This window comes from Pimephales promelas, chromosome 7, assembly GCF_988280905.1.
Source record: "Pimephales promelas chromosome 7, fPimPro1.hap1.1, whole genome shotgun sequence".
NCBI lineage: Eukaryota > Metazoa > Chordata > Actinopteri > Cypriniformes > Leuciscidae > Pimephales > Pimephales promelas.
Genome location: NC_142775.1, coordinates 21285127 through 21309711, shown reverse-complemented (window position 1 = coordinate 21309711; position 24585 = coordinate 21285127). Strand labels below are relative to the sequence as shown.

Here is a 24585-nt window from a genome sequence, read left to right as displayed (position 1 = left end):
AGTGCTGGTTAAAAAAAAAAAAAAAAAAGTTGCTGTAAAAATCGGAAAATAAATTAGTTTATAAAGGGAGAGAATGAATCATCATCATCGCTTCCTTTCTCTCCCACTTATCATACCAGAATACGTATAAGACATGACAAACAAAGCAATAAGTGATAAAAGCTTTCTGTTTCATGTTTCTGTTGATGGTGAGATCAGATCATACCGGCTGTTGTCAGACTCATACAAAAATCTCACTGGATTATTACAATTAATGGCAAAAGGAATGTTCGGAAATAACTGATATTTCCTACTGACACACTATAGCAAAAGTCATACTGTAAGTAACTGGCTTAAAACCATTTTTTTGTGTGAAAATACTAACTGACTTTTGCAAAGGAGGCAAGGGAAGCAGAATCTCTTCAAAAACAAAACTGGATGAGAAAATAATCTATAGGGCTACAAAAATAAAACACAAATATTACAAAATGTGTCATTAAAAAGTGTAAATTCACTCATTTTGACCAGTGTTTAAGCTTGATGACTGCTAAAAATAAAAACAAAAACACAAACTTTCCAGGTTTCCATGTTTTAACTGTTATACGGGGACACTATGACACATCTTCTGAAAGAGTACAGAATCTCCTGATCAAAGCAAATGTGAGGATGATGCAGAAACAAGCGAGCATGATTTTTTTGCCCCCAAAATCCAGTTCAGAGGAAATTTAACATAGGCCTATTACATATAACATATACATTTCATTTTAGAAGATTTTTTTCAAAAGATTTCATTGGAATGGTCATGTCAATTATTGTACTGATTGCCTGATTACTGATTCATCTCTGACACTGTATACAGATTCACAGTCTCAGCCATGCAATGCTTTAATTATGTTGCATCTATTTATTTATGCTGTTATTTGGAACTCATATATTTTCGATTTCAATTGTTTCATAATCATTTCCCCCTCTATATGCAAGACTAAAGGGGAAATCGCATTTTTAATGCATATGAAGGTCAAGTCTTAACATTAATGTAGGAAATAATCAACATATGAGAATGAAAATGAGGTGTTTGTGGAAATACTGCTGTCAAAGAAGACATTAAAACTTCATCAAACACTTAAGTGGAGATGATAGATATCTTACAGATTTGTTGTGATGTCTACTGAAAAATCTAAAATTGTCTCTCTCTACAAATGATCTTAACAGACATGACAGGTTGTGAAGTGTTTATCATTAAGACAAACATTCCACTGAAGCAATGTTTCAATTTCCCATCAGGCATTTAAGAGTATTGCAATTTCAAAAGCCCATTAATTGTCTTTACTGTTGAAGATACATAATTATCCTCAATGTTTTATTCCCCAAATATTTCACCAGAAAGCCACTCTACAAAGCTGTCTTCAAAAAATGAACAGCAAAGGAATGAAAAGTGTTAAAAACAAGATGGTTTTATTTCCTGAGAGGAAGCTAGATTTACTGAATTTGTCTGATGGCTTGGTGGTCTCCGAGCACGGAATGTTCTCGGCCAACAAAACCAGTGTCAGAGAAAGTTCATCCAGCCATGAAATTGATTCTGTAATAACAAACAAGGGGGGATCTGTTTCTCTCTACTGTTAATCAAATCATTTCAGAGATGATGAAAGTAAAATCATTAGCTTCCAGCAATACATTTCATTCGCTGCCAACCTGTTGTCCCATTAACCCCGAAAACTGTTCAATAGCTAATTAAGGCAATTACTCGGAGCGTGAAACAGCACTTAATCATGAGTGACGGAACCATCTATATCGGTGGCTTCATTATCGTCGGCAGCTTTCAGGTGGAGCCAAAATACAAAGACTGAAAAAAAAAACGAAAAGAAATGAATCCTTCTTAGCTTTAGGCCAAACAAGCAGTAGATGAAATTTTGGAACGTATCTGAATATGCATCCAATAAGATGTAACCAAATTTTCTAGCTGCCAGGGTATAGCTAATATGAACATAATTACTTTAAATTTCTCAACTGGGACATCAAGAGCTGTATTTGCAAAGAAAATGCATCTAACTCAAATTATCAAACATCCCTCGCCTTGGTCCTGAAGAAGCTGGTGCCGTCTTTGCCATCTTCCTAGTATGCCTGCTGTGGTCTGACACCTATATGGTCAGCACTTCTTCTGAGAGCACAGTGTGACAGACACCATTTAAGCAGGCCCTGTTACAAACCATCCACAGTAAGAGTATTGATTTTTTTTCTCTCCCTCTGTCGTTCTTGCCAGGACTTGAACTCAGCGTTGCTCTTCATACAACAACCCAGTGCACAACAAGCCAAATACCAGTGCAGCATTTTTTTTTTTTAAATATTAGTGCTAACCAGAAAGTAAATGTCTCGATTTTAAACGATCTTCATTGGTTTCAAGTTCAACGAACCAGTGGATATTTCTGTTTATGTGGTTTTCAATTGAAGCGTAAACAAAACTCCAATAAACCCTATTTGTAGTGTACCTCCCATCCACTAATCACAAATTGCTTTACTACATCCACTAATCGCAATTTGCTGTATTTGAAAACTCTGCTGAAATATCCATAATAAAGTCCATGCTGTTCCAGATTAGTGCTGGATATTGCTGGTCAAGCTGGTAGACCAGTCATGCTTTGATTGCGAGTATTGTCTGTAAGCAAGTGTCTTAAATGCCTGATGAGAGTTTGCCAATGGAACGCTAACGGGGTTTGTTGTTGTGGGAAGAATGAGGCGGGAACCGGCGAACATTTAAACATTTTAATAGTAAAATGAACAAATACAAAACGAAAGTATAAGCCAGCAGCCCCTCATTGACGACTGATGTAACGTTACACACAACAGAAACAAAACAAATCTCTGCCATAGTCGCTCCTCATTTTCAACGCATTCTCACCCCAAGGCGTCACCTTTGACCATGCTTCAATATTTGACGTTTTAGGCGCCCTTTAGCGTCACTTACATGACGCGATCCTATGGCGTCCTCTAACTGACGCTAAAGGAAAGCGTCAGTTAGAGGACGTGGTTAGGTTTAGGTGTGGGGTGGGGGTAGGGTACACGCAATCCTAGGGCGTCATCTAACTGACGCTAAAGGGCGCCTAAAGCGTCAGATATTGAAGCATGTCCAAATGCTTCCCAAGGCGTCAGTTAAGTGACGCCTTGGGGGTGAGAATGGGCTGTCATTTTATGCTTTTGCTTCTCCGTGAGAGATGCGAGACCGACGGGCGTCTCACAGATGTCTTTCATTATCACTCACGCCACCAGCCTTGCACGTCTTCTTACATCCCTCAACCTCGATCGTCCTGCTCGCCACAGCCAACTAACTAGAAATTTTGTGTGAAATGAATTTCAAACTCTGGTGACAGCTAATGTTAGCCTTGTAGACGGAAGATGATTTCTCTGATGTGTGCGCAGGTCCAGATTAGTGGGTGTGGCTTGCGGAGCTGTGCAATGTGGTGCATTGTGGAAGTTGTTGTCTTACATACTGTACGAATGTGCCCCTCAGTTATTTTCTGTCTTTTCTCGGTCAAGAGAAAAAATTCTTTTACATTTTGAGTTTTTGACTACATATATGATCCAATTTCAATAAAGATTAATGTTGAAATGGGTGAAATGCTTCTTTAAATTCTCAGTTGTGGAAAAACTAAAGGTGTGCATGAAAGTTTATGGGCTTCATTGATCAGACTATCAAACAACTGACACAAATTCAAACATACATATCCGAGACATTTTAAAAAGTGCTGTCACATAAATTTGCCTATTTATAAACATGCAAATTTAAGATGCAATCTGGACGGCAATCTGCTTACTGAGATCATATCCCATTCTCAAGCTCTCAGCTTTTAACACCACTCAACGCACATCATGAAAATATTCAAACACACCAAAGATATTTTAGAACAACCTTGACGGCCCCACATTCAAGTGACAGAGTTTCCAGATGTGATGAAGAAAAGGAGAGATCCCTATAAGAAATCAAAAAGGAGATCTCTTTAATATCTCATATTTCTCCTAGACACTTGAGATTATTTTGAAAGCAAATGGAGACTGAAAGCTTATTTTCCTCACTTTTCTCTATAAGGCAATTATAAGACTGGAGAAGTAATAAAATGATGGGCAGTTTGGTTGAGGAACGACCACTCCACGGGAAGACTGTACATTTTAGGATATTAACATTTGAACTCTCTCTTGTGAAATTTGCATCACCATTCGAGACGCTAGTCTCACCTCAGGATTACCTACATCTCTTTCACTTGACTTCCACCGTTCCACTGTTCCTTCTCTCTCATGCTGAGATGACCTGAATCCACCCACAAATCTATATGGTTTAATGTGAACAATTATCATACAGTATTATACATGTTTGATATCATTTGAAATGTCTCCGTGCGACTGGTACAAAGGTCTCATTCCCACAGAAGTAAACCAAAAAGGTAATAAATAATTTTTTATTACCACAAACTCTCCACAATTATTGTGGAGAGTTTAAAGGTATCTTGTTAACTGCTGTGGGTGTGCCCCCATGTAAATCAACTTCTGTTCCCAGTAAGTCTGGGACAGTGATTAATGCAAATTCCCGTTGTGAACTCATGTTTACATTTGAAAAGAGGTTTCTGCCTTGGTCTGAGACTGAGTATTTAGGGAGATACTGAAGAGGGTTCAGGGCGTGATTTGTAGTGTGCTCAAGACACTCAGCAATAATTCAGCATGTATTTTCTAATGTCAGGTTTGCATCTTTTCTCTTCATTTCAGAGCATTTGGTGTTTTGTATTTATTATCTTTGAACTAATTATGTAATTAGCATGATACATTTACCTGACATAATAAATTGTTACATTTGGATTGTTTCATTATCGGTGTATCTAAATTAAAAGAACAGAACAAACAATTGCACACTAAGGTGAGCCAAAACAAGGCCTTAACCAAATGTGGCTCAGAAGACCAATAGCCAGATGAAACGTATATCCTGATTTACAAGCGTTCTTTGAAACAGATGTAGACATTCGATCATTAGCTGATAAGCGTGTAAATTCAGTAAATGTGTGTGGTGCTAGGAAAAGATTGCAGGGAATCGAGGAGAGGGAAAGTTTCCCTCCCAACCCTTCTGTTGCTAAAGCGCTAGGACCTAGAGATATACTGTAGAAAGACTATTGCAGAGCTATCGCATAAACACAAGGTATTTGGGCTTTAGTTAGACTTGACTTGATGAGGACTGCAGCTACCAACAGCTCATGTTTCTTGGTAAAGAATCTTGCTGAAGAAGATACAACCAAGTCTCCTGGTCTTCGCTTCTGAGTTCCTACACTTTAGATGAAAAAGGTTTTCAACAGGAGCCACCATGTTGAGATCCCATGACTAACAGCTGCGTCTTGAAATTCGATTAGTTACCTAATATTCGTTGCCATTATAATGCACATGAATAATATGATTTTCACATAAACCAAACAGCATTTCATAATAAGTACACAAATCTTTGTGACTTATCAATATCAACACTGAATTTTCAATGTTCAAAAGTCAAGGGCCAAGAGCCCAGCTAAAGCAATCAATGGCTACGTTCACACTGCAGGCTGAAACGACCTAATTCCGCTTTTTTTGCCCCTATGTGACCTGTATCTGATTTTTTCATGACAGTCTGAACAACACAGATCCGATCTTTTCAAATGCGACCCAGGCCACTTTGGTATGTGGTCCAAATCCGATATGTATCCGATCTTTTGAAATGCGACTTCAATCTGAACGGCCAGGTCACATATATCCGACCCGCACGTCATTGCACGCACCTGTAGCCATACTAGCCAATACACGCTAAGTCCAACGCGTTTCTGCACTGTTATGGGCCGCTGCAGACGTTTCTCTTCCCCAGTGTTGTGCCTGAACGCGTTCAATGAACGATAGTGCATGAACGCGTTCATATACTGTATTACTGCCTGATGAACATAACTGTGAACACGTTCATTCTGGTGTCTGTGAACGTGCACTCTCTGTCAGTTTAACTTCGTACAGTAGGGTGCCAGATTTCTACAGAGCCTACCAAGCGAAAACCTGGCTAAAACACAAGTAAACATGCCTTAAAATGTAAGCGAAAAACACCCAATCTGGCAACACCAGCCACCAGTGTCGCACCGCGGCCGCCGTTGACAAAGCAAGGAGCGCCGTGGACGCGCACTATCAATTAAACGGGGTTTATGGTGAGGTCGGTGAGGATCGGAAAAATCTTACATTTATGTGTAAACTTTGCCCGTTGATAAAATAATTGTTGTCTGTGTTTGTATATGGGCTGTGGCAATAATAAAAATAAAACAAAAGCTCGCAACATATGGAAAAAAAGAACTATTCCGCAAACAACCCAAACAACAAGTGACGTCGTTGACCGTTGATTACTCTTCTGCGCATGCGGGTCACTTCTGGGTCATTTCACGTTCACACAGGAGATCACAAAATGTCGCATTTAATTGGAAATGTGAACGGCCTTGCAAAAAAATCAAATTTTTTCAAAAAATCGGAATTGAGCATTAAGCCCTGCAGTGTGAATGTAGCCAATGATCACCATAATGGTAACATCAAATGAAAATAAAAATGACATCTAAACCTCTGTCACCTTTTAATAGTAACTTAGACGTTTGACAGAAATAAAGTCAATCTGGTAAGTAATAAGTGAAGCTGGTAATGCTGTTTGTGGGGTTGTTTAATCCTCATGGCTGAGATCTTCAGAGATTTATTGTCTTTTATCTTCAGTTGATTTAATCTTTTGTCTGTTCTTCTTGTTCCTCTTGCCTTCAGTGATTCTGCTTTTTAACAGCAGATGTTCATCAGTGTCAAAATGAACTCACTTGTTTTTAATCACTCAGTCAATTAGACCATATTAGTGAACTAATGTATGGAATAGTGAATGAGAGTATAGGGTGTGATTTGGAACACAGCCTCAAGTGTCGACTTTGAGCGCTGTTAATTTACAGCATATTACTGTCGGCTCCTTTCTCGAAAACGACATATCACCCAGAATGCATTTTTTTTCTATGGTATATTGCTGTTTTAATGGAAAACAGCATGCTACTGTCAAAATGTGCCCCTTTTTTACAGTGCAAATTGTCAGATGAGCTAATCAGTCTAATCATAATTATTCATGTCTAATCAGATTAGGTGTTATGAATGGGGACTCTATTTTGGACCCTTCCCTACAGCCGCCTGCCCACTCACAACATCATTTACCTGTCAGCGGGGCCACGCCAAATAAGGAAATATGACATTTCACCATGTGGCGATGATTAATCACACTTGTAGTGACTTACTTTGTACAGATACCTTTGGTCAGAACTGACTGATCACAGTTGAGAAATAACATGCAGGAAGTCTCTGAGCAGGCATTTTCTCTGACTTGTCAATCTGTCAAATAAATATGGCTTCAAGAGAGAGGTGGAGAGTGAAACACTTATTTGCACTGGACCAGCGTCCATCCAAAATAAAAGAAGATAAAAATAAGACTGATTTTATAGACTTATGGTTACCACGCAAATTGAGTTATTATTTTAGTTATTGAATGATTTGAAGAAAAGATTTTTTTCCTCTAGCATCAAGTCATAATCATCACTGAACGAGTACTGGTTCTTTACCATGTCTGCTCTATTGCTAGAAAGATATCTCAGATCATGTTTAAAAAATTGAGACTCTTGCAAGCAGTTCTGGTAAATCCCAGAAATAGACTCTGAATCTAATAACTAGACAGCTCTGAGAAATCTTTTGGCTACAATACGCCTTTTGACACAGGAAGTAATTTTAACCCACAAGGATACAGTTACACAGAGAAAAATCCAACCACAAGATTTATACTGGTAACACAAAACCAGACATTTATCCGCCTAGAAGAGCAGTCCTAACACACTAAAATAGCATAAATATCGCTTTTGAATGGCAGCCCCATAGTCTTCCATTGTAAGTGTTTTACTGTTAACACAAATTTTGTTTGTTTTTTAAAAAAAGGAACAAGCACAAAAAATTTCAGTGGTAATCGGCAGTATTACCGCCACAGTACAAAATAAATATACATGTAGTCTATAATCCAAAGAGTTCAGATTTAGAAGTAAACAGTGTGATTCCCAGCAGTCTTCACCTCCATGTGTGACTCATCTGTTATCAAATGAATGTCTATCAATCTGTGCTTAGCTTGATCCTGCAGAAAGGCTGCAATAAAACTCCAACTTCTGCTACATAGAACAGTTAAACATTCACTTTATGGCTTATTCCAACTGATTCAACCCATGCTAAGTTGTCAAAACAAATAATTGATTGAACTTGCCACAATGCCACCAAATTAACAGGTAGCTACACTCATATAGGATTTCTCTTTTAAAGGGGTCCTATTATGCCCTTTTACAAAGTCTAGTTTTTGGGGTGTACTGGATGCTCTCATGCTTGATTTTACATTATTACCAGTCTGACAGACCAGTCTGTCCCGAACGCTCCGTCTATGTCCTGTTTCAATCCCTCCTTCCAAAAATATGAAATGTGCTGTGATTGGTTAGCTGGGCCAGCTTGTCATGATTGGCAGAGTGTAGCACATGTTCGGAAAAAATTGCCACCCCTCTACAACTGAGAGTTCTGCTCTAGTGTAAATATTAAGGATGGCGTGAATTTCCAAGAAATTTGAGCCCGATTCAGACCCTGACAAAGTTAATGAACTAGAGGATCATGCAGAACAGATTTCTTTGCAAGCATAGATTTCACAGGACGTTCCAGGTGGTTTTTGAAAGAGCCATTCCTTGTAGTTCATAAAGTGGATTTTGTTATAAATAAAATATCTCTCTTTGGAGTTGACTTTGAGCTTTCTAACTGAGCTTGCAGATCTTTGTTATGCTTTAACAGCAACATTTCACAATAGCTCAACTTGAAAAAGTGGAAAAGCATAATAGGACCTTTACATGGGAATTTAACATTTCGTTTAAAAATTAACTGTATAAAACCCCCTGTTAAAACCATAAAAACGGTAAAAAAAGGTATGAAAATGACTTTATATAGAGCCAAAAATACATTTTCGCTGCACATAATTAGGCAAACATGTCGTGTGTCACACGTTTTCTGTAGGATTAGAACTAACTCTGGGTTCTTTTGAGTTAATCGGTTAAATTAGCTAAATTGTCTGTATCAATTCGCGAATCATTGACAGTTCAGTCATGTTTGAAGTAGTTTTTTTTTTTTTTTCAGTACTCCTCCACTTGAGGAAGGACCTAAAAAATCTATTTTAACAAAATCTGTCTGTCATTCTGTTATTTGACAGTGACGGAGAGAGTATACTTTCAACACCTGCTCGTAGGTAAAAAGACTTCACGACATAAAAGATTTCTCATAATTAAAGTGCACTCCTTTTACATGTCCAATAAACTATAATAATATGTTCTTGTTTCTCTATTGTCTCTCTCGACATCATCTATAAGTCGAGGCTAAAGTTATGACTGCAGCCCAAAAAAAAAAAAAAAAGGCCAAGACTAGACTATTAGATAGTCATATATGCTATAGCAGCCTTTTTTTTTTTTGACAACAGTGTCTAAAGAGCTAAGCACCTGCTCTGGCAAGACCCGTCTCATTACACTGAGTAGTTTTCACAGTGCACGCCTCAGCCTCTCAAGATTAAAGTCTATACAGATTTTTTTAATCAATATTAGAAGATGCAGCTACATTTCCAGTCCTGAGGACTGGTGTCAGATCTGACTAAATGGTAAACCTGTGGTTTGTTATCCATTTTATGGGAAGAAATTAGGCTAGTATGACCTTTGTTTAACAGAAAGCACTTTTAAAATAATTCACACCTGAGCTGCTAAAAAAAAAAAAAAAAAAAAAAAAATATATATATATATATATATATATATATACATTGATTAGAGAACAGTGAAGGATTTTCTCTTTGTCTTTTGTTGTTTGATAAAAACAGGCAGTATATTAGGCTTAGGTATGTCACGGTTTCAAAATACCAGTAGTCGGTACCGATAGCATTAAAATGTTACGGTTCTCGGTACCAATTTCAGTCCCACAGCAAAATTAGTTTGAACTGCTTTTCCAGTTTATTTACCTATTTGGAAAAAAAGAAAAAAAAAAGAAAATCAATGAAGGCTACATGCTATTTAAGCGAAAATATTGATGATATTGAGAAATTAAAATGAAAATTATAAAAATAAAAAAAAATCAAGTGAAAAATAAGCAACCTTCTATGCACTTATTATTATTATTATTAGTAGTAGTAGTTGTAGTAGTATTTGTATTTAACAGAGACGTAATTAAATCTATTGTACAGTAGCCTAATATAATTATTTCTGTCAATTTATTTAAGTTAAACCAAACTTTTATTTTGACGGGTTGCCGTGAAGACCTTTGAGTTTGTGTCTGTGTATGATATGACGATAGTTTTTCTCAAATGAAACGATAAAATGTTAGGCAACCCCCCCATCCCCCACAATAAAATAATTGTATCAATATGCTGCTTCAAACACGTCATTGTTTGTCAAAGGGCTTTTAGCCCTTTCTATTCACAATATAGACTATATCTCTAACAGAAGCATATGATATGACGATAGTTTTTCTCAAATGAAACGGTAAAATGTTAGGCAAACCCCCCACAATAAAATAATTGTAACAATATGCTGCTTCAAACACGACATTGTTTTTCAAAGGGCTTTTAGCCCTTTCTAATCACAATATAGACTACATCTCTAACAGAAGCAGTAGACTCAAAAGATGCACCAACTTCCATTCCCTAGTTAGCACATAATTATCATAGCAACTGGATTACAGCTTTTGCTCCAGAGAATATGGCGACCTGGATTAATGACACGTGAAAGCAATCTCCAGACCCAACCGTGTCTAACCCACAAGGGCATGCTCAGCCCAGCACCTAATAAACATCCCATACCAATGAGGATGCACAGGGCTTGAGCAAGTCCCTTCAGGCTGTAAATCCAACAAATTTAGTTGCTGCAGTCCCATGCCTGCTCACAGAGAACCTGCAAGAGCTGAAAAATCTAGCTGATAGGATCTGAACAAAAGCCATCTAAGCGCAGTGATGAATGGAATATACAAGATGGGTGATGGCATCTCAATATTGATCTGAGCCTATGCAGATGCTGACAGTAATTGTATGTCTCTGTGTCTCTATAATTAATAAAATATCATGCAAAGTGTTATTGTGCCAAGAGAATGTCATCACTTTCTTCATGTGAATAATAATAGCCCATTAGTGCAGCTGCAGGTTACTCATTACTGTTATTGTCTGGGAAATGAGGAGCTTGTGAATCTATTCATACTCTAATTGTTGAGGGGGAGCGGAGAATCTCAGCTGTTCGGAGCACTGAATGTTTGTCCTTCCATAAAAACAATTGGAGATTTTTCTATAGGTCTCATTACATTAGCTTGAAAACCCTAACCACAGCTTCAGCACATTCAGGTGCACACACAACCAACACACATTCAGGTGCACACACAAATAGACTTTTAAAGGGACAATGAGTACTTTTTCATGTATTTTTTTTATTTAAAATCAATATTTTTATTCATAAATGTGTCCTCAATGGTGTAGAAATACCTCTGCCAATTATCTGACTTATCCTCGTAAACAAAGAATTTATTATCTTTATATACATGGGACAGGTATAGGTCCATGGAAGCTTCCATGTAGTTCTGCCATCTTGAAAAACTATAATAGCAGAGAGGGACAAAAAGTACTAGGCCAACTCATTTCCACAGCTCGTTTTCGTTCAGGGCCAGCGTGACGTGACTGAAAGCAGCAGAAACGGAGGAGCAGAGCAGTGAGAGGCGTTTGTCATTGCCCCGGCAAGTTTAAAAGGCTACATTGCAAATCCTCGTCACCAGAAAAGTCCAAAATAGATTGTAAAAGGAAATGTGACCGGAGATTACAAAAAAAAAACATCAGTTAATGTCGGGATAGCTTTTTCCAGGTGGATATATAGGAGAAAGAATTCAAAAGAGACGCTGAAGTCCTGCTTTCTTGTCGACAGGTAAGTAAATTACAGTATAATTACAAGCTTTTTTTCATTGTTTGGTTGTGTGAATTCATTTGTTCGTTGTGTCAAGTTGCTGTTTGTTTGAAAAAATAAACCTGTTCACCTGAAGAAACACTCGACGAAGTGCTATCAGAAGACATCCTGTCATAGCTTTTTGTTACATAATGGCTACCGTAGATGCAACACGCATTTGAAAAAGTGAGGCGCTGGAGAGTGCAATTCGTTTGAAAGCTTACAGTAATAAATGTTCACCAGATGGGAGCAATTCCTACATTGTCCCTTTAATTACGTAGGAGATGTGTTAATAGAAAATGCGACTCTGTTTCACCAGAGGACAATATTAGTAAAGTAATTAGTGTTGTGCATGAGTGCATTCATTGAACGACAGTTCATGAACTCGTTCATATTTTGGGCAAATGTGAACTGAACGTACTGTATTACTACCTGATGAACGTTACTGTGAACATGTTCATTTTGGTGTCTGTGAATACACGCTCTCAGTTTAACCTTGGTCAATAGGGTGCCAGATTTCTACAGAGCCTTCCAGGCAAAAACCTGGCTTAAATTTGTTAAATGTTTTAATTTTTTTCTGGAATCAATGATAAATACATGTCTGACCGTTGGAACAAACCAAAAAAAAAACAAACAAACAAACAAAAAAAACGAGAAAATCGCATTCATGATGATTTATACATTTCTACATTGACACTGATGCATTAAAGTGGAGGGGCTCCCCTGTTCCAAGATGGCGACTCTATTGACGCATTCGTTCTAACGAACTGCCGTAGCCAAGGCGAATTCTAGTGTATATATCTATATGGACACTTCAGGGCCCTGCATTGACTTTAGGGTGAAGGAGCCAGAAGTGCTAAAATGCTAAATCACTTCCGTGTTTTGGCCTACAAATTGACGTCATAACTCCGGCACTCTATAGAGTCATAAGTCAACACCATTGCTGAGTATTTGCTCTTTAAAACTGCAATGAACCAAACAGAGTCTAAAAAAGCATGGTGTATGATGAACATGCCTTTCTCCACTGACATTCTCAGTTGTTCAAGGGGTTTCTAAGCATACTGAAGCAGCAGTCAGACTCTGAGATGGCGAACGGGGACATGGTTCTTGTAACATTAGCAACACATTATTAGCCAAAAGGCTATAATCATATTAATTACTGTTATGTGTAAGACATTGTAAAGAGCTATACCATTGTGCATCGTTTACCTCAGTAATTTGCTGTTGTTTTGGACTTGTTCTTACAAATCCAATGCATTTTCTTTGATCAACGTATTCCATACATTCTGTAATTAAAAGCTTACTAAATTTAAGTTTCTTAGAATCTTATCTCGGCTTGAAATAAAAACTCATCCTAGCTATTTTCTGCATGTTGTAAATCAGTAAGTTGGGAGCTGGCATGAGTGGGTAATTTGCATATTCATACTTCTGTGTATACTAAATGAAGCAAGGGGTGTAGTTACATTCAAGCTACTGTTTGAAAGCCTGGATTAGCTATTTTAAGGCATGAAGAAAAAAAATTTACAGGAAAAAAGTCAAATATGTCATTTTGGGGACAAAATTATCGACTACAAGGGGACTTTAAGTATAGTTTTTTTTTTTTTTTTTTTTTTTTACTGTTCTACCAACATTTGTGCTATACTTAATATTCAACACTATTATTGATTTGACTGCACTGACACTATTGGATGAGAACTTAACTGAGCTGGACGATGATGGCATCACAGTTGTCTGCAGAACTGCTTTATAGGTTAAATGAATTGATGATTTTTACAACGAAACTGAATCAACACTGAACAGACTTCAGCTGAACAATGACATTCTTTTCTTTTAAAGCTGCTGAACAGCTGAAATGAACTCTGTCCACTCATTGAATCATTGAATCATCTTCCCGTTGATCACTGTAAATCTGCTGAAACAATCTGTATTGTATAAAGCGCTATAAATAAAGGGGTAACACTTTACAATAAGATTAATTAGTTAACATTAGTTAACTAAATTAGTTAGCATGAACTAATAATGAACAGAACCTAGACAGCATTTATTAATCTTTGTAAACGTTAATTTCAATATTCACTAATACTTTATTAAAATCTTGTTAAACATTATTTGATGCGCTGTGAACTAACATGTACAAACAATGAACAGCTTTATTTTTATTAACTAACATCAACGAACATTAACAAATAGTGTAACAAATGTATTGCTCATGGTTAGTTCATGTTAGTTAATTTATGAACTAATATTAACTAATGAGCCTTATTGTAAAGTGTTACCAATAAAGGTAACTTGACAGACCAGGGCTGTGTGTTTTCAGAATTGAATTGAGAAAGCCTTTTAAATTCAAGTTCAATTTCTGAATTCGTATTGAGATGGCAAGTTTTGAATGCAAGTAGAATTACTATAAATTTAAATATTAAGTAATTTATACCGTTTAACTAGAAAAGCAAATTTTACCAACATTGCATAATGTTGGTTTGAAACAAAGCATTTGTTTGAAAGTTTTGAAAAAAAATTGGATGGATGGATGGATCTCAAATATTGTACTCTGCTACATTTCTATAAGTACTTGTTTGCCGTTTCTATCCTTACCCGTTACTACTTCAAAAAAAAAAAAAATATTGCTACTTCTTGTTTCCCTCTCAAACATGACTGGATTGTACAGGTGCCACTGATTGGGACAGCCTATCAGCAATCACCTTCAGTTTTCCACCAAAGTCACCTCAGATTTAGATAAGAGACGAAACCATGGACGAAACAATGGATGAAGACACAAATGTGCCATCCCGGGAATGTGCCAACTCGTGGCCCCACCTCGCCAGACCTATTTCAATTTCTGATTTTTCTGAAATTTTCTTAAATGTTAAATAAAACAACATGGCAAAAAGATGAAAATGACTTGATTTTTCTTTCAATTCCTTTTACATTCTCCAAGGTATTAACATTAACATTTTTCATAACTCCATGTAGGAGGTTTCTGTAAATAAATGTAAGCACTGCGGCAATAATGTGATATTTAGAAAAGGTACTCTTGTACTCTTGATACTAAAGCAATTTTAAAAACAAGTATCTAACTGTTGTACTTGTTGTACTTGTATTTGAGTAAAATTTAGCGAGGGGTATCTTTTACTCAACTAATGAAGCTGTGTAGTCTGTCCGCCTCTGCTTAACAGTATATAAGGAACATTACAATGCCAAAGTAGACCCTCTTTCTCCATAGTGGGCACTAAAACTTTACCTTTATGACAGTAAGCAACAACACTATGAAATCAGTGTTGGGCAGAGAAACAGAAAAGCGGTTTGTGTTCCTAATTATTGACTAGCTGTAAATGTGCAGATTGTTAACGGTGACTTTAATCTCAGAACTTGTGTGCAGTTGGCTTAGTTAATTGCATCTCATTTCCAGATTGCACATTTGTGACTGCCCAGAAACTCCATTTGGTTATAATGTCAGGGGACTTGGCAAATTTAATTAGTGCTAAAATAAAAAGAGGCAGAGAGAGGTCCTGAAGAGAGGCAGGGCTATGAAATAAGAAGAAAGGATGGTGAAAAGAACGAGTCTGTTTTTTTTTTTCCATATCAGGGGCCTTTATCATCTGAACAACATCATTTAAATTGATGTGATGCCTTTAGGTATAAAATACGTGAGGATTGCACCCAAATAAATTCCTGTTGGGTCTGAAATTTATCTTAATTGTGGAGTTTTATGGTTGCTCAATTATTATAAGATTAGCACCTTTAATTAAAAACAACCCGTTTTACTTAAGCAATAGGTTGTTTTCCTGAGTGAAATAGCATATTCAATGTGAAAAAATTGAGTGGGACTTAATTTTACTAATGGGGAATTTATTGGCTTTGAAAAGTGGCCATTACATACCATCTGGATTAAGGTGCGTTTACAACATCACGAGATTGTGACATGCAAAAAGCGTTCACGTCCTATACTAGTAGAACTCGTAATCACAATTTGTAAACTAAATTCTCTGAGAGCTCCTACTTGTACCACGTCACCACTGAACCACATAACCACTGCAGATTCAACCACTGCGGTTGATAGTGTTGACAAAGAAATGCATAATTCTGATTCCAAGGACATCTTGGTCACAGGTTGGTCAACACGGGTTGAACGCAGCATAACGTGCACAAATGCATCCTGTACAAATAGACCAGCAATGTGTGCATTAAATAGACTACTTTTACTTTATTGTTTCAAACCAGCTCAGCAAGATTCTTTAACTGTTACTTCTTGGACAGTTTTGACCTGCAAGAGAAAACCTTGACTGCAGAAGACAATCAATCCAGAGTGAGAGACAGAAGAAGAGAAGACTCTTTCTCCCTGAAGAGATCGCTTCAACTCTCCCTTCCCATCGACTCTTACAGTGTCAGTTGTTCCACTCTGACATGACTGACCTTTCAGGCTCCTGTGATGCGCCCGCACTGCTCCATGCCAGGCTGAAAAGGCCACACCATGCCTGAGAAACCAGGCTGCCATATTACCAACCAATATCAACTGAATGCTCAAGAAATTACACAATTTCTTTGCACTACTGCATTAAACTGGATGATTCGATTATGGAATACTGTGAGAGTAGCAAGTTTCAAGTGTGAAGGTTGAATATAAACAGCAAAAAATGAGGATCATTTGTCCGTGAAAAACCTCCCCCAAGCAGTGATCCATCTTGAAATAAACAGAGCTTGCTATCAGGATGAAATTTTCATACAGTCACCACTTAGCACATGCACTTCAGAGAGCAAAAGCGTCTGTTGTCAGAAGAGATTTATTTGCTTCTCATGGTGTATCTTTCGAGAACCAATGCAGAGCAGCATTTTGAAAGCCCAGATAGAGCACGCCAGCGATGGATTTATGTTTCATTTGGGCACTAGTTCTCTGTCACATACAGACTGCGAACTCCCAAAATGAGCTGGCTGATTCTGCAGAGATAAATCATAAAGCATGCCTTCCAGGTTTGGGGTACAAATGTAAATTTCTCTTCATCCAATGAATGTTTTCTCTTTCAAAACGTTCTTCAGCTGTTCCTCAAATTCAGTATTAATGGTTTACTCATTCATCACAATAGTTTGAATCAAATAAACAGGCCAAGCACCTAATTAACTTGATCCATTCACTTGGCAACTGTTTAATAAATGACTGCCAAATAACAGAGCAAAACAGAAATGGACACAGTCAGTTGTGTTAAAGATAATTCATGGACTAATGTTATCAGCAAGTAGCTGAAGGTGACAACAAAGCTATTTTAAATTCCATTTACAAGAACAGCATTCGCAGGCACTAAAAAGACATGTCTCTTTCATTCGCAGGCTCTTATAAAAGTGAAAGTCTGCATTATTTTCACCATATAAGCCATCATTATACTTACTAAACAACTAAAATAACTTTTTAATAGCTTGCTTGTCCAGACTGGCACTGTCAGGTTTATAGATGGGAGAGCTCGACAGCTTGGCTCGGCTTTATGATACCTCATTTAAAGTTCATTACAGCGCAGCTTCTACATCAACTAAACCGGAATACAGAATCTAAAAAAAGAGAGCTGTGGTCACAGAGACTGTACAAAATAGCATTTTAGACTTGCCATTTTGTCATATTGTCAATCTCTTTGTTGTGCATTTTAATGTGTTTACCATTAACCATGTTGGGTGATGAAAAGTTAATAATATCACTGTCACATTAATAATATCACTCAGTAACACGCAGAGGGGCCACAGGCAACGAAACCCATTGGTGCATTTTCTGACAGGGTAAATGTATCTATTTAAAATTGTATGTGAAGTAGATTAATGTTTACATAGAGATGACTAAAATACCTGCATTTTTTTTTTCTATATGAAAAACTACATTTCAGACAGGAGTAAGTGCATAATGGATTTCTAGGAGTCTAGTAAAAAGCGACTAGTAAATATACACCACAGAATTCATATGCACAGATCTCTTTTGTAGACACTGTAGTGGACTTTGATCATCACCTTTAGAGTAATTGATTTCTATTTCTCATTCAACTGGTCCAGAATTAGTAACACATCAGTATGAAAATATTACTTTTTAGTTTACCTTTAAGTATTGTTTCATGCAGGGTCCAAAATTGGTAGGCACAAATGTAAGCTTAGCTTGAATGCTCCAATTGAACTAAACCACTTATCAAACTGGACTGAGAACATGACTCTCTGAAGGGAGTCAGCGTGCATTGTGGACACAAACATCTTTCACTAATATTCACCTAATAATGATGATTGTAGATCCCCAAGTCAAGTTTTTATATAAAGTAAACTGACAATTCATCACAAAATGGACAAAAATAGGATTTGAGTCTTTTTAAGGGCAGGGACATTTTGAGTGCAAATAGTTCTGTGTTCTATTACTTTTTCAAAGTTTAAATAAAAGAAAGATTATTAGGATTAGAGTATTTATTGAAATCTATTGTAATCTATCTTCAAAATGCCTGACATTTATTGCTATTTCTGACATTAAAAAAGCCATTTTTTTCCAGATCATTTCAGCATATAATTAGCTATTATTATTTGAAGTAGCAGCAGCAGAAGTATTATTATCTGAGCCCACTTTTTAAAGAAAGTGAAAACAATTTTGGTCTACTTAAAGAGGTCTGAGTGAACTCAAGTGGGAAAACACCCTCAGACTACGTCTTACACTTCATCGTAACCTTCATAAGAAGCAACAGAGCGGCAAATGAATTCCCCGAATTAGTTTATGGGAGAGAGAGAGGGAGGCGCGTTACCTCTTGCGCTTTGAAGACTGCCTTTTGTCCATAATCACCGGCACGCAGTTGGTCAGTTCAGTCCAGTCTGCGTGCAAACCGCAACTCCAGCCCGTGGAGAACCTTGAGAAGAGCCAGGACTCCTGCTTACCGGGCCGGTGGCACGTGCATTTCTTCTGTCCCGCTTTACAGTCGCACGGCTGCTCCAAGCGAATATTCCTGACCAGGTGCCTGCCAAAGGTGGTTCCTCCTGTCTTTTGAATGTGCAGAAACACAATCACATCATCTCCCCTGATGTTGAAATCGACATCGCGTGTCAGATCGCGCTCTGTGAAGTTGAATTTGAACGCACATTTAGGTGGGCTGTCTTCCTCCGGGTCCAACTCCCGGTACAGGTCATCGATAGTCGGGTCTGGAGTGGGCAGGGCACCGATCCTCACGAGTTTCTCTCCTGTCCTGAAATGGCAAGCATGACCGCCTGCCGGACAAATATACTGGTACCCAATCATGACAAAAAGAATGGCTAAAATTGGGATGAAAATCCATTTGTTGGGTTTATCATTCATTTTAACACAAGGAAATTGTTCATGCGGTTAGTGTGAATCATGATATGCTCTCCAGGTCTTCTCCCAGGACGTTCGCGAGGGATCCAGCCCAAAAGCCCCATGCCACATGTTGATATGATAAAAAGATGCGCGAAAGTGTGTCATCCAAGTCTTCACATCAAACTCTCACAAAGTTGTGAAGATAGTGTCCACCAAACATAGGCTAATAAATTGCATAACCAAATATGCAATAGAACCGAACCTTATAAAGTATAAGACTTAACGTGGTCGCTCTGTGCAAATGAAAAGATTCGTCTCGTTGGTCTGTTTTATTCTGCGGAATCTCCACGCACTAGCAACGAGTCTGTGTTTTCCATCCATCCCGAGACGGCGGCGCGCATCAGCGGGATGATGCGAATGATGTCAACGATGCCTGTCGCGCCAGTAGACTGTAGCACGAGCTCTTTCGTAGCACGCGAACAATTTCATCTGCACATGGTCCCACTCCAGTGCTTAGGTAGTCTATTCAGCAATAAAGTGGCATAGGTTACTGAGAAAATTCACTGTGCGCATTGTATTATTTTCTTCACAGTTGCACTGTGCAATCTTTGTGCCATATTTGGGGAAAATGGTCTACTAAAGGAATGCTACGGAAATGTTATCATAATTTGATGCCAATCCAATTTGATCGAGAGGCATACAAAAAAAATAAGATGAGTCCAAAATATGAACGCAACGTGTTTAATTATACATTTTCTTCCTATAGAAAACCGTTATAAGAAAACGCTTAACATGGCTTGCTGAACTAAGACAGTGACATTGAAAGACCAAACTCAGTACTGTATATAAAAAAAAGATTAACGTTAGTCCATATGAACACAACGCGTTTAATTACACGTTTCTTTCCATAGAAAAAGAAGAAAACGCTTAACGTTAACGTGGCTTACACTAAAACTTGCGTTCATATTTTGGACTCATCTTATTTTTTATACGTGGTTTATTAATATGATTTGTACTGAGTTTGGTCTTTTAATATCACTGTCTATGTGCAGTAAGCCACGTTAAGCGTTTTTCACGTTAGGCGTTTTAGAACGTCCCATTCTCCCGGAAGAATGAGATTCCTGGACAGTCTGTCTGGGACGTTGTTCAGATGGCCCGGCACATGCGTCGCTTAGCGAGAGCAGGTGGCTCTGGGACCAAAATAAAATGCGTTTCGTCAGCAGGAAGAGGTTCCTGGATCTGACACCGCCCTGACGGTTGAGATAGCAGCCATATTGTCCGAGACTACGGTTAAGTAGTCGGTTGGAGACTACGGTTGAGATAGGAGACTGGTGACCCCGCCCGAATGCGCGGGAGGAAAAACGCGAGTGCGTTCTCGACGCGATCATCTCCAGACAGTTTATGTGTAGGTAGCGAGCGCCGTATCTATGCACTTGAACGTACGGGGTGCGTAGGATAAGCCGAACGGGAGGACGGTGTATTGATAAACCTGGCCGTCGAAGGCGAAACGTAGAAAGGCCTATGACGGGGATTTATCTGGATCTGAAAATAGGCGTCTTTCAGATCTAGAGAGATTAACCAGTCCTCCTGGCGTAAATGCGCGAGGAGTTTCTTGACTGTAGCAGGGCATTTTGAACGGTCTCCTCATGAGCGCTTTGTTCAAAAATCTGAGATCTAGGATCGGTCTGAGGCCGCCGTCCTTCTTGAGGCCAGGAAAATAACGGCCGTAAAACCCCGACTCGCTCATAGAAGGTGGAACTCTCTCTATAGCCCTTTTGGACAACGATGCTATTTCTGATCGAAGCGTGTTTGCTGCTTCTGAACTCACTGTAGTTTCGAGCCGCGCCCGAAAGCGTGGAGGGCGGCGACGGAACTGTAACAGACAGCCATACTTTATTGTGCTCAACACCCGCGGGGAGATTCCCGGAATAGCTTCCCACGCTTTGTAGCGCGACGCTAGTGGGTGACTGGCTATATCGCCGATTGTTGCACACAGCGGGCTGGACAGTGAGTGGGCACGCGAGTGTTTATGGCAACGGGACTTAAACTCAAAGAAGAGTTTATGGGCCGTGTAACAGAGCAGGCAGAGGGGGGATGCACTCGAGCGAGAGGACCGCTCTATGGGGGTGGGCTCTGAGAGAGACAAGAGGCCTGTGGTACTTGAGTGTATGGGTGAACACAGGGTTGTGGGCACATTTTCTACACTAGAGGCTTTTACGCTCCTTTTTAGGTTTCTCTGAGCCGCCGTGAAAACGGCGTTTCGGGGGCTCGCAAGCGGGAAGATGGACCAGCTTGTTTGTGGCGAAAATCTCAACTAAAATAGCCAGGTGAGAAGGGACTAACAGCGGGCGAAGCTTTGACGGCGATCCGGCCGCAGCGGGAGAAAGCGGTCTCATCCTCAGCTGTGGTAGGCAGACTTCTGTTGATCGGGCTTCTGCGTGATCTTCGGTCGAGGCCCGTGGGGGACGGGTGCCTAAGGCCGGATTCACATATAGCGCCTAAAAACGCGTAGAAAACGCTGGGCGCGCCGCATTCTCCATTTTCCAAAGCGCCAGGGCGGTTGCGCTTCAGTTGGTTTTTGTCACATGACCTATTCTGAAAAGTTGAGATGTTTTTACCTCGACGCGGCGCGGACGCACATGGAAAAATCGCACCGCGACTGCACCGCTTCCATTATGAGCGCGCATACCGCCTACATTTGAAATAACGAACTTGAGCGCGCAAAAGACGCGATATGTGAACCGGCCCTAAGGCGGCTGTCTGAGCAAGAGCGACCGCCCTGTCTGCGCTGCTAAGAATGAGCTTGCGGAGTTGGGCGCTGGGGTGGGGCTCGTGCAGGTGAAGACCAAGTGCGGCGGGGCAGAAACGGATTCATAGCCTGGGAAGCTTCCTGAACTTCAGAAAACTGGTCAACGATCCCCCAGAAAGTGGCGCGTTGAGGAAAACGCCGCGTTCAGGAAAACGCCGCGTTCAGAATCCCCCATGTCTGCGAGCGTGAGCCACAGATGTCTCTCTGATGCACAAAGGGCGGCCATGCATCTCCCCAGGGTTTGAGCGGCGGATTTAGTGGCGTGAAAGGCGTAGTCCGTCGCGCTCCTCAAATCCGTAACGGAAGGTGGTTGATTCCCGCACTCGTCCCACTCGCGAAGAATGTCGCTCTAAAGTATCTGGAGGACAGACAGCGCCGAAGACGAGTCACAGGCGGCTGAAATAGGTGCTGGTATGGTGACTTGAAAAACTATCTTAACAGCTTCCGGGCTTGGTATTTATACACTCGAGCCACGCCCATTTTGGCGGGCTATGACACAATGAGAGAGTGTCCGCTTCTCATTGGCCGCGAGTGCAGCCCAGCTCCCCCATACGCTGTAGCAGTTTTCTGTAAGCGAACCAATGAGCTGCTAGCTAGCCCGCTCTGCGTTGACAATGGATACAAATAAGCTAAAATATTATTTGGATACAAATAATAATACATTTTTGGCTTCAACTTCTCAGAAAAGATATGCAATACGAGAGAACCTCTCGTAAGAGAACTATAAATTAAACAGTAAAAAAAAACAAAAAAACAAATCTTAATCCTTACAATTGGCTATATCTGATATTTGTAGCCAATTAGGCTTTGTGATTTGTCTTTACAGATATTAATGAGATGTAATGTAGCCTAACTATGCTATAACGTAACCAATATTTTAGGTTAAATTAATCAAACCGGGGAAAACATCAACATGAACTTCACAGCTCTGCCGTTACATCCCTATGTCTAGTTGTCCATGAAAATGCCTGAACGACCAACTCATGTATACAACTTCTAAAACATGCAAATCCTGTAAGAAATTTTACTGCTATAATAACTAAGAATCATATTTATTTTATTTTTTTAAATATTAAGCCTATCAGTCGCTAAAATGTTGACGCGGTTTTACTAAAGCGGAATGAATGTGTCGCTTTCCCATATGTGGAGAAGGGAATAAAGATTCAGGACCCCCTCAATGGCGGCGTCCAGTGAAACGGACGGGTAATACAGCGGCTCAGTGTCCGATGAATTAGGTATTTTGTATATAATTATGAATTAGATGAAACGTATAAGTGTGTATATCAGAGGCATGTGGCGGTTTATTGTTGTTGAAAAATATGTTGCTTTTAGTCCAGAAAGAAACGCTAATGATGGTTGAACAGTTTGTGATGCATGTCTTTATGGTTCTCCCCCTGTTTCTTCATTGGTAAGAATGACCAGTCACAATCAAGGTCTATTTCATCTGATTTGCATAAATTGTATGAAACGGGCAATGAGGCTGATGTCTGTGAAAGAATGCAACAGTTATGCATCTAATTGACACTTAACGTTACATTGTATACGTGGCGTTTTACTGCACAGATTAGACTTGCTGTATCTTCTTTTACTGAAAAATGATAATTTTGCTAGTTTTTGCTGCAGTGAATGTGGAAGTTGTTTTCTGATCAGACATTTTATTGACTGTTGTCACGTTATGTTTTTTGGGGGGTGAGTGAGGGTGTGTTGTCTTATTAGATGGAGTGAGTTGTTATGATTGGAACAAATTTTTGTCACAAATTTGAAGCACTAAACAATAATAGCTCTTATGACTACTTTTCCTTAGTTTTTAGCTCTTTCTAGCATTTCTAGCTATTTTGAAATGTATGCAAATTATCCATCAATCTTTGTATAATGGAGCAATGTATTTTAATGTTATTGATTAAAGTTAGTGTTATCTTTAATGTACTTTTAGCAGTGTCTGATCATGAGGGTGGTCTTTATTGTGCTGGTCTTGCTGAGGTTCCAGCATGTGCACTCAACATCTAAAGGAGTCATCGCCAGTCTTCAGGCCAAATGGGACATGACCCCTCTCCTGCTGGAAACAAGGTGGGCTGGAATTGTAATTGTTATCCTGTAATTCAGTATCTCGCTAGCTACTCTTTCTTTTTAAATGGTTGACTTCATGCGTAAAAAAACAAAGTCTGTTTATTGAACTTTGTCCAATATCAAGACAGCTTAAAATTATGTTACTAAAAGTGAAATATACAAAATTAGAATGTGCTATAAGTCGGCATGAAATTTACATTTATTCATTTAGCTGACGCTTTTATCCAAAGCGACTTACAATTGCTATATATGTCAGAAGTCGCTCGTCTCTGGAACAACTAGATGTTAAGTGTCTTGCTCAGGGACACATTGGTGTCTCATAATGGTTTCGAACCCGGGTCTCTCACACTAAAGGCATGTGTCTTATCCACTACCCCATCACCATGTGACTATTACACCAAATATAAGGTGTAATAGTCTTTTCTTCCCTATTGGGA

General features: G+C 39.0%; 2 protein-coding genes across 4 annotated transcripts in view; one reads left to right on the top strand and one right to left on the bottom strand.

Annotated features, from left to right (window-relative positions):
• Positions 1-19775, bottom strand: part of hs6st3b (heparan sulfate 6-O-sulfotransferase 3b) — a 49723-nt gene extending 29948 nt beyond the window's left edge. Inside the window, exon 1 of the mRNA XM_039682220.2 lies at positions 18749-19775. Coding sequence (XP_039538154.2) covers positions 18749-19293 — 545 coding nt within the window. The 5' untranslated portion in view covers positions 19294-19775. The remainder of the gene's footprint in view (positions 1-18748) is intronic.
• Positions 19776-23163: 3388 nt separating this feature from the next.
• The window catches only part of uggt2 (UDP-glucose glycoprotein glucosyltransferase 2), a 31367-nt gene continuing 29945 nt past the window's right edge, over positions 23164-24585 (top strand). For 2 of the 3 annotated variants that reach the window (XM_039682321.2, XM_039682319.2), the window contains exons 1-2: positions 23164-23316; positions 24015-24148. In XM_039682321.2, the coding sequence (XP_039538255.2) occupies positions 24027-24148 (122 nt within the window). In that variant the 5' untranslated portion in view covers positions 23164-23316; positions 24015-24026. The remainder of the gene's footprint in view (positions 23317-24014; positions 24149-24585) is intronic. The other variant, XM_039682320.2, reaches the window with a different exon arrangement.